Below are 13,871 nucleotides of genomic sequence, written 5' to 3'. Positions count from 1 at the left end.
ATGCCAAGCAGACCCCCCCCATATAACTTGGTTATCCAGGGGGGGTTTGGCCTGGGTGGCGTCCGGTATAACCGTGTTATCCGGGGGGGTCATGTTATAACGCCGCTAACGCGCCCCCTGGATAACAATTGTTTTCTCCTACCACTTACTCCTCTAAAATATCCCGTTGCCATTCGCTCTCTATTTCCTCATTCGCCCTTCCGATTCGTCTATCACCCTTGGGCTGCAGAGTTTCTGTAGGTGCTCCAGGTCGCGGTTGAGCGTTCCACCCTAATAAATGGCCAGTCTAATCACCAATATCTTCCTGGGATCGTTGTATTTCATCCTTGACCGTCATTTATCAAAGAGCACTGCTGTGTATTGTCTAGTGTGGAAACCAACGGCAATTGTGCAGTAAACATTGCCTCGCCTGACATGGATCAGTATTGTTTAGATCTGGCTCACCAGATTCTACAGCAAATTTTCACCGCTTGCATTTATAAAGCACTTGTTTTGGAGACAGGCAGACCGTGGACTAAGATGCGGATTTGCCCATTCGACCCTCTCTACCTTTGCTTCTACAATGGTAAACGCCGTCTATTTGAGAGAATACTCCATCAATGGCACAATGGCACAAATCTGTCCAATTAATTGCTCCTCCCCCGCAGGGCTGATCGAACAGCAGTCATATTGGAGATATGTATCCAATAGCACGCGGGTAGGTAGAGATTTCTGTGCGTACGGAGCAGCTGTTGATTACCCCTGAAGCCGTGCAGGCCCTGTCTAAGAAGCAGTGGCCCCGGAAGTCAACTCTATATGAATCACACACACAAAGTGGCATTGTCTCTGAGCCGAACCTGAGAGGCTGAGAATAAATAAATAAATGAAAAAAAAATGTATGTATGCGGGTTGGAGTGATGGGATGGGAATGGAAATGCACATTCCCGTCCCTTCGCTCTTTTGACATTTAACCATTAGCTCTGTACCCCGTACATTTTTTGAGTTTGTCTTTCAAACAAAATTTTGGTTTGAATATGGCTTCGAGGGATCAGACAGACTTTTTTGTATTTGCTTTTTCTTGACAAATTGGGACGATACGAAGAGAAGGTTTCAAAAAAAAAAAAGTGAAGCGATTAAGGACGAAACATAACCACATCCGATTCACATTATAGCCGACCCGTCGGGAACCGGGGATGGTGATTGACAGGTACTAGGCGCGTGCCGTGGAGGGAAATATATGTAGCAGCTGCATTTTGTTGTTTCCCTTTGTCTTGGATGCAGGGGAGACGGAGAGACAACGCAGATGCGAATTTGTGGAGAGATAAGGTGACTGGGGAATCCAAAATGTGATGTACCAGGATTTTGGAGAAGCTGGAGTTGTACTATTATTTCCCGTGTCTTGTTATTCAAAGCTGCTTCGTTTCCTTCAAGAGTGCCGTGTTGGTGAAGTAAGTTCGTCCTAAGATGGGTGGTGTTGGCCTGTCATTATCTCCTTGTTTCTAGAAATTCTAACGAAGAGGGTGACTCTTTCCGCCACGATAGACGGATAGTTAATGTTTTACAGATATCACAACGTCTAGTCAATAATATGCGATGCCAATTTTCCTCCATAGCATCTCCCTTTCCACACAGGATGGTCATTTCTCTTCCACAATCCCAGCCCAAAATTTTGTTTCGGCATAAAAGTTGATAACAGCGACATTCACCAAGAAAGCCATCACCGGGTTGCTGCTGGTCGCATATCTGGCCACATACTGCGTACATATACATATGCAAGGTAAATCTATCCTCGCCTCGGCTTGTTCCAACCCTCCAGTCTTTCCTAGCCCTGTGGAGGGGTTTTTTTCATTTCGGTCTCCTCTCAGCAACTCACTTGATCGCCCGACCCGCCTGCGTACTCCGTCAACAATGCCTTAGCAGGAAAGTAGGTAACGTAGGGGAAAGCAGGTAAAACGCCATCCACGACATGCATCGTATGCCGCTCCGGACCCCGTTCCTTACCCCCCCCCCACACCACAGGGGTGAGGACCCTTCCTAACGTTTAACCCAGCACCAGCATGCATTCGCCACTTTGTGGGGAGTTCCCTGCATCAGTAATAACACGCTGTGCAGTGCACATCCAATGTCTTATGTAGTTTTATATGACTGTACTGTAACATGTTACAGGGGACAAGCGCGAAAGAGAGAGAGATACATATATATATTAAATCCTTCTTAATTTCTCATCTCCTCTCCCCACTATTCTCATATGAAGTGTTGTGTCAATTGGCTGATTCGCGTCTTGTCGTAGCATATAGGTGGGATGCACGTATAGGTATCATTTTGTGTGTGTGTGAGTGTGGTTGGTGAGATATTTCCGGTGGGGAAATACTGAGAAAGAAGAAGAGAGAACCAAAAATATTGATAGGAGGATGATGGGCTCTAGCTGGGGTTGAGAAGGACCAACCGACGTGTGCTGGTTGGTACGAGCAGAAGGAGAGAAGAATGCCATGTGGTGGATATCTCGTCAGACAGCCAGAAGGGCGTAAGGAATACAGGAGATAGCGAAGAGATACGACCAAAGGAGAGCACAGTGGAGTAGAGATAAGAGGTGGGCTATCATGTTCACATTTGACGGAGGTTGAAGGTATGGATTGGATTTCATTGAATAGAATAGGTAGAGACATGAAGCAATCCCGTCACGGGACCCTCATAAGATTCATGGACTGGGACAGCTGGTCGCATCGTGCGCATGCATTTCTATCCAAGTTCTGTACCCCTACGTACTGTACATGAATGTACCTGTGTAGGTGAAGATGCAGGGCACAGCATGATGCAGGTATCCCGATACCCCGATGGATCCCTAGTTGTTGCCGAGGACCGTGTAGACCGCTTTCCGAGGGTGGCTGGAGATAAGTGATACGGATTATTGTAGAAGAGAAAAAGGGGCATTGTTTGCTTTTACCTACCAGGGTTTTAGTCCATCAGGGTAATCAAAGGGGCCCACCAAAAGGTTACTAGCAATCGATGCTGGAGGCGATTTCCAGGAAATATCATGTTGGATATTAGAACGGAATCCGTGTTCCATATCTTATCAAGGTTCGAACAGTTTTGCTGTAAGCTGTAAGTAAGTATATGTTCATGTGCATACATGGACATGCCCTGTACAGCACATAGCTGATAACTGGAGCCCGACGAATATCTTTACTCTGATTCTCAAACGCTCGTTGAAAAGACATCAGGGGGACTCAGGCGTAGATATGTTCCCGTCAACATGTCCTTGCTGTCTCCAGCATCCATTCCCTATCTCTCTCTCTCTCTCTATTATATATTTTTTACACCTAAGATTGTAACTCAGGTGGGCGTTTTCAAGCTCTTTCGGCCTCGGGGGTAGGATTCCTTTAGCTGGGTATAATGGTGCCTGCAGATGTACTGTACATGTACAACAGGAGTCACTTGCCTCATGATTATCCCCCTCGTCAAATGAACAGGATGACTTCTGCCTCAGTCCTGTTTTCCGTTTTCGATTGCCCCACACGCAATACCGACACAGGTCGTGAGCACGTTGCTGAGTTGAAGCGGGGTTGGCAGATGCTACATCGCATTAAGACGAGAGAGATAAGGGAACCAGATCTGGTACGATGGTCTGATCGTGTGCTACCCCGCCACCCCATATCTGTGTTGCAGAGTCGCACACCTTGGGAGATGTAAACAATGTAACATTTTCTCATCCAGATTCCGACCCCATCCTCATGATTCATGAGGTGTGTGAAAAGTGTCAGGCATAGAAAGATGGATGGGTTGAGAGAAGGAACAAGTCAAGCTAAAACAAGGTAGAGAGAGGTAACTAGTTAAGTAAACTTGTTTCTGATTTCAGAATTATGCATTTTCCCCCCCTCGTGCCAGTAGCTGCGTAAATAATCCCGGATACCTGGGACCATGTGCGCCCTTGTGTGTCATCTGGACAGGGTCTTGATGTTAGAAAAGCGATCCCTCTTACCTTCGTATGTTAAACACATGCACCAAGGTTCCCTCATTCATGGATCGTTTTGGCGAACACCGTTGTGTGGCGGTCGACATCCATCAGGGGGTTTAGGACTCATGCTCTCTGTTTGATACAATTCAAGAGGTGAACCATTTATTCCGTGGCTAACCAGACCAGTCGGAAGCTGAGAAAATGGAAACACACACAAGCACAAAAAAAAAATCATCTCTGCGCTTTTACTGGACCGGCTTCTCGTGGTGCTCTTGTAACCTAAGAAAGTTATTGGATCAAACATTCAGCTAACCTACCGTAGTTCTTCGGCAGCGATAGTTGCCCACTAAAACGAGCACCAGCCCGATGATAGATCGAATTACCCGATCGAGTACGGAGTTATGTAGCTGCAAGGTGGAAAAATATAAACAAGTACCTCAGCAAATTCAACAAACAAATAAATAAACCTTTTGGAGGGCGATTAAATAATTCCATCCCAGAGGGATATTTTCGAGACCCTATTCTACATAATAGACATGAGTGAAATTGACGTCAAAAATAAAATGGACGAATTGTGGGAGGAAAAAAAAAAAAAAAGAAAAAAGAAACGAAAGCGAAGAATAATAGCCGCATCATCGACCATGTAAAGTAGTAACGGTACCCCGAGACTTTGTTTGCGTCATTGATCATTGATGGGGGTTTGGGAGCAAATAATTGATCCTCTTTTCGTGTGATTTTAACCATTTTTCGGTCTTGCAACTACCCCCAACACTACCATAACTCACGGAGTAGTGCCGAACAAACTGCTACCCTTGAGGTTCGGCTGGAACTGTTGGCCATTGGGATTCGGTGCATCAGAAGGTAGAAGACTACTGCTGCTTCTGGGCCGGCCCGGAACTTTCAGAGAGTTTGTATTTTTGCTTAGTCCAGCAGATCCTGCGGCGCTGCGCCTAAGTAAGATGGTGACGACGATAGCTGTCCAAACGGATGAATTCAACCCAGGAGGCCGGGGCCAGTGGACCGAATCATGATCGGATCCTTGGAAAACCCAGGCCTTCACACAAACTAGCTAGGGGAAGGGCCGTTGGAAAAGCTGGAGAATTCTTGATTTCAACCCACCACAGTGTGTACCTACACTTGAATACTGGTATTTTCTATTTCCGTTATTGTTTCCATGCGTCTGGTGGCATTTCGGAGGCTTAAAAGTTGATTGTGTTTGGTATTATTATCCAAAACCCTTTCAATCTTTATTCGAGGGTTTTCTTGATTTCATTCGATATTCAAGAATGCGAGGAGAGCATGTCCCGAAGCCGTCCAAGGCGCTTGTCAAGGGCTCCACAACACGTTTCTTTTTCGTTCTTCTTTCAATCACTCGGATTTATTTATTGATCTGCACGATGGCCCATCGATGCGGGTTTACAGGCTTTCCACAGCCCTAAAAAGGTTGAAAAGTGGAACATGCCGTAAGCTGGAAGAAACGGGCCCATCTGGTTCCGTTCCCCATTTTCAGTTTGGGGAGAACAGGTCAAAAAAAGCAAATCTCAGTGAGCGAAAAGAATTGTGAGACAGCAAGTTTCACCTTTTGACATGCAGCAGTGGCAGCAGCATCAGCAGCGCCAGAAATTGTTCTGTATCTACCTAGGTGGCTTGTCTGTAATCTGTAGATAGGACTCAAATATCATTGAGCCAGGGCATCAATGGACGAAAGCAGAGGGATGACATACTGAGGTAATTATTGCCAGTAACTTAGTTATTATTATTATTGTTATTATTATTAGATCCTATCCTGGGCAGGATCATGAAAACAGCTGCAGAACGGATTCGCATCCAGGTCCTGTTATTCCTCGTAAACTATGAATGACTAGTCTTTTTCCACAACAACAAATAACAAAACACTGGAAACGAATAGGCCAATCAGTGTCCCAGGATGCGATGTGGACAGCCCCAAGTGGCGTGGTCCAGATATGCCGGGGAAAGATGCAGTTCCTGTGACGCGAGCTGCTTTGGCTTCGGCAGAGAGTTTAAAATATCTGAGGCAAAAAGCAGAAAACGGGAACGAAAGAGCGGGAAACGAAAAATCCGTGTCAGAATGTTCTGATAACATTTTCTAGTGCTGAGTGGATCTACAGCTTTCCGGTATGGACCTGTAGGATGTAGTAGGATGTGCACCTCTCGGTACCTGTAGGCTGTAGGCTCCATGGAGGCTGTCGCACCAACCTGCTGCGGCCGCTTCTGGTCCATAATCACATTACATATCGTGCACTCGAAGGTTAGCTAACTATACATTAACTTATGTCTCTCCCGGCGGACAAGTTCCGGGCTCTTGTTTTATTTTTCTCGTTTTCACCTTGTGTTCGTAAGTCAGGACGGAGTCTGCGGGCTGTTTGAAGCATCCTTTGAATTCTTTCAACGTCTTTTTTAGATACTTCTTTTATCTCCATCTCGAGACTGAACATTTCCCCATTTCCCCATACGAAAAGCAATTGTTGCTTTTTGCCGGTTCTGCTTACTGCTGGGCCATATACAGGTATTCTAACTTGGAAGTCATTCATTATATCAACACCTGGAGTGCTTTTGCAGAAGGTATATAATTTATGTGATTTTTGATTCCGCCCACCCACTCACCTTCTTTCACATTCTCTAACAACAACATGACACCCAATCACTCTCATTTTTTGTTTGAATTGTCTTGTTTCTGTGTTTCTATACTCAGGATAATGACTGACGATATATTTCAAATGCAATTGATAGCTGATGGGTTCCGTGGTGTGAGATAGTTGCCACCACAGCAACCAAACGTCCAACATATCTCCCAACGCACGCCTCTTATCATGGAGGATGTAGTGACGACGTGACGTGTAGCTATAAACATTTGCCGTCAACATCTTCGTAACTTTTTCAACAAACCAATTCGATTCAAACCCTGTCAGAGCTGGCATCGTCTCTGTTGTATCACAAATTCACAATCCATTGTGCACTCTTTTCTGGTCTCTCTTTGCGCTGCATTTTTTCGCCGTTATATCGACCTTTTTTTTTCTCCGCCATACTTACCGGTCTTGTTGCTATTGCTACTGCTACTGCAACTATCGCAATATCCCGCCCTTGGACCATGGCGAGCTGTCAATTCGCCAGTCCTCCAAGCAGAGAGGACTCTGCTTGGGTGTGGATCGCTGAACACTACAGCCAGCCCGAGACATATGAAATCCCCCTACGCACCATGTATGCCCTGAATTCAACTGCTGGGGTTAATTCCTCTTTCTCTCTTCTCCCCAAGAGCCCTGGTTCAAACGCTGTCTCACCTTTCTCCCGTGAATTCGACGGCAACGCGTTCCCTCCATCGCGTCACAGCCCCGGACACAAGGACGACAAGAACCCCGCACACAACATGAACAGCACTACCGCGATTTTTAAGATGCACCTTATGTCCCAAATATCTCAATTACCTTCTCAGCCATGTTCTCTACCACCCAACTTTATTTGTTCTTTTGTCCGCCGCTGTCTCCCGGAGGACCTCGCTCTCGTTGACTTTCCCCAGGCATTGACAGCTCTAGACTACCTTCGGGACCTTGAGCAGCGTCGTGGCAAAGAGATCAAAACTGCCTTGGAGAAGCTTGGAGTGCTTGATGATGCTTTTGACAAAGATGATCTTGTGAAGCGGTATCCTGGAGTTTCAAGCTGGATTGACTCTATCATGGAGAAGGATAGATATGCTGCTGCTCTATACTCACAAGTCTATCTCCGTCTTAGACATTGGGTAAGCCTCTAGCATGCGAACAGTTTTCCTTGTTTGAGGTTGAAAATATTTTTTATTCAATGCTAACATTTGGTGTCAGACTCTAATTAACGAAATGCTTCTACCCCCTTTCAACAAAGCAAACTGCGTTGCCATGCTAAACACGCTTTTCCCCGCTGTTATATCTGTCCGGCCTGCTGCGCACGTTTGTGAAAGGATGCTCATGGAAGAACGTCATACGTTCTTCAGATACATATGCCAAGTAGAAGATAAAGGCCAACGCGTACTCGATCCGCTCATCTTAAAGGACAGGCGGCCGGGGGAGTCTACAGGATGGCCTGTGGTGCACGAATATATCAACAAATTCATGTGTTCAGCGATTGATATCATCAACGAATGCTTCGAAATCAACAATCGGGACAGCCTCGAGGAACAATCTGGATACAACAGAACCAGTAAGGGCCGAAAGGTCGATTCGGGAATCAGCTTTGGATCTAATAGTGACTACCGCCGCCCGTCAACCAGCAGCAGCACCGGTAACACGAACAACAACGATAGCAATACCAACATAAACCACAGCTACAGCGGCAGCACCAGCTCCGTCAACGGCGGACCCCTCAACAAACCACTCCCACCATCCCCAGCGCCCAAAACGGTCAAAATGCCCAAAACGCCTAAGGCTAGCAAGACGAGCAGTAGCTCCACACTTGAACGCATCGGCAAGGAGCTGCGCAAGATGCGCTCGCGTGGCGACTTCAACGAGGACAAGCCGCCCAGGTCATCGCGCAGCGTCAGCACGCTCCGCAAAATGCGCTCCACGAGCATTCTGGGCGAGCGCGATCGAAATCTTGGCAGTAGCCACGGTGAGAGTGAGTTTGATGCTGAGGAGTTTCGACGAAAGCGGATGATCTGGGAAGCGAAGCATAATCACAACCATGCCGGCAACAGCTCCAATTCCAATGGTACAAAGGTTGATGGGTCTACTTCTAATGAAAATCAGAATAAACGAGTCAGCGCGTGATATAACGTGCAAACCTTAGATTTTTCTTTTCTTTGAACCCAATCGTGATATCTGTTACGGAACGAATTGGCATATTTGCTTTCCATTCGTTTTAATCTTGTGTTTACATAACTTATTTTTTCGTTCTGCCACAATACAACGTATGTGAAACGATATCCGCTCACTTATGGAAATGACACGCAACATGAAACTGGACGGGCCGCTCTTTCATCTTTTTCTTTTCCTTTTTTTCTCCCATATTTGCTTTTCCGAAGATGGGGTGGGGGAGTTTGTTGTTTTGTTTCTGATCTTTCCTTTCCCATCTCGCCAGGTCGTCCTTCATTCAACGAGTTATGTTGATGATGGAGGGAGGAACATTCTCTTTCGTTGCGATGACTACCTACCTACTCGCCTCGTTTCCTGTGCTGCTATCATACCGCTACAGGCTCAACGGCATTTCTGTTCTTGCTACCTTTTCCCTTCTTGGAATTACCTGTTTTCGTTATTAATTTTGTTCATGATACGAGCTTTTATCAAGCCCCTACATACAAGCTGCCTTATTTGTTTACTCCCCCTCCCTTTGTTTTTTTTGTCCGTGTGCAACCCAAAGCTGCGCTCCAGATCGGGCGAAGCTGGTGTACCGTGTCCAACCTCGATATCCAGAATTCCTTTTCATTGTTCTTTCAATTCCTCTCTATGCACCTATTCTTTCTTTGATAATTTCTCTTACTCTGTTGCGACGAACACCGGAGCAAGCGGCGTATTGGTAGTTGTGGAGTGTGCTTTTTGTCTGGAGATAACGACTTGCTGCTCTGCGATACCGTTACACTAAACCCCTAGCACTTGCATGCATAATATTTAATAACCATCCCAGGATTGTTGATCTGAGGCCCCATTGCGCGTTTATTACACTTCAAGTGGTTCTATTCGCGTGGACACGTGATTTTATTGTTTTGATTTACTTCGTTTCCTTCTTTTGCGCGACTTTCGTTTTTTCCTTCCTTTTTTTTTCCAGAATCTTTGATGCTGAATGCAAAACCCGTGGGGCCCCCAAATAAAGTAAGAAAGCGAATCGAACGATTCGGGTTGAGGAAGAAAGAGAAAAAACAACACAAAGAACAAAAATGGCGCAACAACGACAAAACGGTTGCTTTTTAGGTTTTAAGGCGACGAGGTGAAAATGGGAAAAATGGGGCCGGAAAAGTTAAACAGGAAGACTAAAAAGGGCCTCAGTTCATTTTAATTCTGTTTGGAGAAAGATCATGGGCTCCCACGAGCAGGAAATGCGCAATTGCGAAATGCAGAACACGGGGCGAGCAAAATGGCGACTGGAAGCGCATGAGCGCAAGGGTGGGAAATTTATTCCTTTCTTTCTTTCTTCTTTTTTCTTTGCTTCTTTTTGATCCTCGATCTTTCCACATGGCTTGTTCAGATCGGCCGCCCGACGCGTTCATGTTACCATGCGAGGTAGAGAGTAGAGGGCGTGTACCATCTTCGATGGTTTCCTGCTGTGCTCTGCGCGCTTTGCTCTCTGCGGTGCCGCATCCCTATCTATAAATGCACGAACCTTTGGTGTGGTTGGTTTTAACCTGCGACGTGAGCTGGTCAATTGGTACTTGATTTCGTTTCATTTCTTCTGCTGTTTTTCTTTCGTTTCTGGAGCTGGCTTTTCGTTTTGGGATGCTCACCACGATGACGATGATATGATGAACACACTAAGCGCACGTTTTTGTTTTTGTTTTGTTTTTTGTGCAGTACAGTACATGAGTTTACTACGTATGAAGCTGCTCTGTACTGCTATTGGGGGAAAATGATAATGAGTTCTTGATTGGGTGACTTGTTTTGAGAAGGTTATGTATGTATGTTGGGAAAGAGAATGGGAGCCGGGAGATACGGTAAAAACAAAACAGACTAATGATGGGGATAGTGATTGAATTCAATTGGCGGGGTATGCTCTCTTCATCCCGGTCAATAATCTGTACGCCGCGTACTTGTCTTTGATATCTTGCTATCATGGAAATGTAGAGCTCGTTGATTAGTTAGCCGAGGTCCACTGGGCGCTTCCCCACGGGGAATATATATACAGGCCACGGACCATGCAAGTAAGGGACCTGCGAGAGCCTCGGAGCCCAGAAGTTCCTAAGTCCTGGCAGGCCCCTCGAATCGATGAGACCATCTCACAGCTAACGAATGCCTGGGGAATATTGCATGGACTTAAAACCAAAAATATCCCGAGGTCCGCTCGGATAAAGCTGCGACCGCCTCCAGAGCTGCCGTGCAACGACCTCCTCTCCTAATTGACCCCCCTAGAACTGGCAAAGCTGCCCGTTTTTGGGTTGCATGAAGTGAACGACTGTTTCCTTGCTGCGTCTTCTGCATCTTGTCGAAACCAGAATTCATATTGGCTATTACACACATCAGAGAATAATAATAATAAAAATAATGGATCCCGGGAAACAGTTTGGTAGTGCTCTTCCATGGGCTGAGCCGGCCTGGTGAGCTTACAACGAAGCCCTGTTATTTCGCGGCACTTTCACTCTCTTTGGCTTTATTACATGCTTGGGGATGGACATGTTTTATAGATAAGGGAGCAACAAAAAAAATTGATGCTTGTTAACAATTCAATTAATTGCAGGTACTCCGGTCGCCCTTCGCCATATTACAACGAATCCCACTTCAAACTGCGCGATGCTGTGCGCAAATGGACGGAGGAGGTGTGCCACACTCACTACCTTTCCTTCCCTACCTCAACTTCCATACAGGAACAAAAAATAAAGATGAAGAAAAGGAAAAGATGGGTAAAACATTTGAAATTATTCCTTCAACAAAATACTCACACTTTCTTTACCTGTTCCATTGCATAGAACACCATGGATAAAACCGAAGAATGGCGTGCACTCGGAAAGGTGCCGGACGACGTGTATCAAAAATGCGCCCGTGACGGGCTCCTGCTCCCGATAGCCTTTGGCAAGTCAATCCCGGAGGAATTTGCACATTACCCCATCATTGGCGGTATCAAGGCCAAGGAGTGGAATGGGTTCCATGACTTTGTGTTGTGGGATGAGCTGTGCCGTAGCGAGTCAATTTCCAGTGTCTTTGTCGGGTTGGTGGGTTATTTTCATCCCCCTTACGCTCCCATGGGAAAACTATAGCCCGCATGTATCTGTATACGTAATGACTCTATATGCCCTTGTTCCTCTAGACTGTGGGAGCGCCACCTATCCGGCAATTCGCGTCGAAGTGGTTGCAGAAGAAGATTTTGCCGGAGATCCTCAGCGGCCAGAAGAGGATCTGTCTTGCTGTTACAGAGCCTTCTTGCGGATCTGATGTTAGGAACCTAGCAACGACAGCAGAGAAATCTGCTTGCGGGAAGTATTATATTGTCAATGGAGAGAAGAAGATAAGTTTTCATTCATCAATTAATGTATAAATAAGCTAACGTTGACTTCACTGGATCACCAACGGCATGTATTCAGACTATTTCATGGTAAGTTCTTATTCAAATTGGTAAAAAATATAGGCCAATGACAGCAATGGAAAGAAATCCCAGCTTCCAACAATCCCAGGTCTGACTATTCTTGCTAGACGGCCGTCCGAACAGGTGGCCCTGGCGCGGATGGTATTTCCTTCCTCCTGATCCCGCGCACCGAAGGCATCCGGACGCGCAAAATCGAAATCGGCGCTGATGGCCTCAGCGCCACCACGTATATCATCTTCGAGGACGTCAAGGTCCCCGTGGAGTACCTCGTCGGCTCCGAGGGCCAAGGATTCCGATACGTCATGAGTAACTTCAACCACGAACGTTTGTGGATTGCGTTCCAGGCGCTTCGCAATGCTCGCACCTGCCTGCAAGACGCAATGGCGTGGGCTATGAAGCGCGAGGCATTTGACATGAAGCTAATCGACCAGCCGGTCGTGAGGTATAAATTCGGCTCGATGGCTAAGGAGGTCGAGGCGCTGCAGGCGTGGACGGAGCAGATCGTTTACGAGTTGGATCATATGAGTTATCAGGATGGAAATCGGCAGTTGGGCGGTGTTACAGCGTTGTTGAAGGTGAAAGGCGGGCAGATGAACAAGTTCGTTGCGGACAACTGTGTCCAGATTATGGGAGGGTATGGAGTTTCCCCATACGTTGCCACCATTATCGTCTCTCTTTTCCTTTCTTTTCCATTTTACCGTCAAAGGTTGTCTGGGATTTTCTAACAAGTTTTGAAACCGCTAGGCTTGGCCTCACGAAGACAGGGCAGGGTTCTCGTATCGAGGCAATTTCGCGCAGTACTCACTCATTAATCGTCCCTGGTACGTTTAATCTTCGGTGGAATAACCGGTAGTGGTTCTCAATGCTAACAATCTATGTTTTGTGTAGGTGGATCCGAAGACGTGCTCATTGACTTGGGAGTGCGAGAGGCACTCAAGCTCTCAGCTGCTAAGGTGAAGAAAGGCGCAAAGATGTAAATTTGGAATAGAGAATGGCTCTTGGGGATTTGATACCGGGCCCTAGAGGCTGATATAAAATAGAACTGGCGAATGCTGTCCGAGGAATGTTCCTAAGGAGCTCGTACATATACTTCCTAACTCATCACACCTTCCCCTTCGCTTCGGCATAGTATATTTTTATTGTTTCCGACATATTTGCTGGTTCATCCCAAACTGATATCTTAAGAATTTGCAGTCATTTCTTTTTGCATCCCCCCCAATACAATCCTCTGCTTTCACCAAATGTATTTTTCGTGTGCTAGATTGCCCAATTTGCTACTAACAGGAATCGGCCAGAAGCGTTGGTTTGAAACCCATCAGTACCAAATTTCCCTTGGCAAAACAACAATAAATATTGCTAGTAGTATTCCTTCAAACAAGGATTCTAAAGTTTGTGGTGAAGGACAAAGTTGCGACCGACATATTATGATGTAATATGTTATAACATACATGGCTCATGGCGTCAAACGTAGTCATTTATTTATACGGCAGACTACGCTACCACGTATGTCATTAGAGCTGTGTGCTGACTCAGCTTCCAAAGTTCCAAACCCGTCCAAGCGTCATTATTAGTACTTCAGACCTCAATTGTTGTGCTCTCGCTCCTTGCTATTTGGAATCATGTTAGCTTCAAATACACATTAACGGCCTCCACACGGGAAATATGCTTTTTTAGCGGTTTGTGGGGAAACTGCTCCTATCGCAACAGATCCTTGGACAAGGGCATT

At 46.1% G+C, this 13,871-nt stretch overlaps 5 protein-coding genes across 5 annotated transcripts; 4 read left to right on the top strand and 1 right to left on the bottom strand.

Moving 5' to 3' along the window:
- On the top strand, positions 1-630 carry HCBG_02570 (uncharacterized protein; the record flags this gene model as incomplete). The annotated part of the gene is made up of 2 exons (XM_045429619.1): positions 1-236; positions 369-630. The coding sequence occupies 2 exons, from the start codon at positions 1-3 to the stop codon at positions 628-630; spliced, it is 498 nt and encodes a 165-aa protein (XP_045289514.1).
- Positions 631-3,232: 2,602 nt separating this feature from the next.
- Positions 3,233-3,669, top strand: HCBG_02569 (uncharacterized protein; the record flags this gene model as incomplete). Its single annotated transcript, XM_045429618.1, has 2 exons — positions 3,233-3,348; positions 3,408-3,669. The coding sequence occupies 2 exons, from the start codon at positions 3,233-3,235 to the stop codon at positions 3,667-3,669; spliced, it is 378 nt and encodes a 125-aa protein (XP_045289513.1).
- Positions 3,670-4,715: 1,046 nt separating this feature from the next.
- On the bottom strand, positions 4,716-6,175 carry HCBG_02568 (uncharacterized protein; the record flags this gene model as incomplete). Its single annotated transcript, XM_045429617.1, has 5 exons — positions 4,716-4,988; positions 5,070-5,132; positions 5,514-5,572; positions 5,659-5,679; positions 6,037-6,175. The coding sequence occupies 5 exons, from the start codon at positions 6,173-6,175 to the stop codon at positions 4,716-4,718; spliced, it is 555 nt and encodes a 184-aa protein (XP_045289512.1).
- A 976-nt stretch (positions 6,176-7,151) lies between these two features.
- Positions 7,152-8,886, top strand: HCBG_02567 (uncharacterized protein; the record flags this gene model as incomplete). Its single annotated transcript, XM_045429616.1, has 2 exons — positions 7,152-7,688; positions 7,768-8,886. 2 exons carry the CDS (start codon positions 7,152-7,154, stop codon positions 8,686-8,688), a joined length of 1,458 nt encoding a protein of 485 aa, XP_045289511.1.
- A 2,223-nt stretch (positions 8,887-11,109) lies between these two features.
- HCBG_02566 (long-chain specific acyl-CoA dehydrogenase) lies at positions 11,110-13,122 on the top strand (the record flags this gene model as incomplete). The annotated part of the gene is given in 9 exon segments (XM_045429615.1): positions 11,110-11,162; positions 11,303-11,381; positions 11,532-11,774; positions 11,870-12,071; positions 12,103-12,154; positions 12,188-12,233; positions 12,253-12,779; positions 12,875-12,966; positions 13,034-13,122. The coding sequence occupies 9 exon segments, from the start codon at positions 11,110-11,112 to the stop codon at positions 13,120-13,122; spliced, it is 1,383 nt and encodes a 460-aa protein (XP_045289510.1).
- Positions 13,123-13,871: the final 749 nt, after the last annotated feature.

The sequence above is a fragment of the Histoplasma capsulatum genome (assembly GCF_000150115.1).
Source record: "Histoplasma capsulatum G186AR genomic scaffold supercont2.3, whole genome shotgun sequence".
NCBI classification, from domain to species: Eukaryota; Fungi; Ascomycota; class Eurotiomycetes; order Onygenales; family Ajellomycetaceae; genus Histoplasma; species Histoplasma capsulatum.
This window is presented reverse-complemented; position numbering and strand designations above follow the sequence as displayed.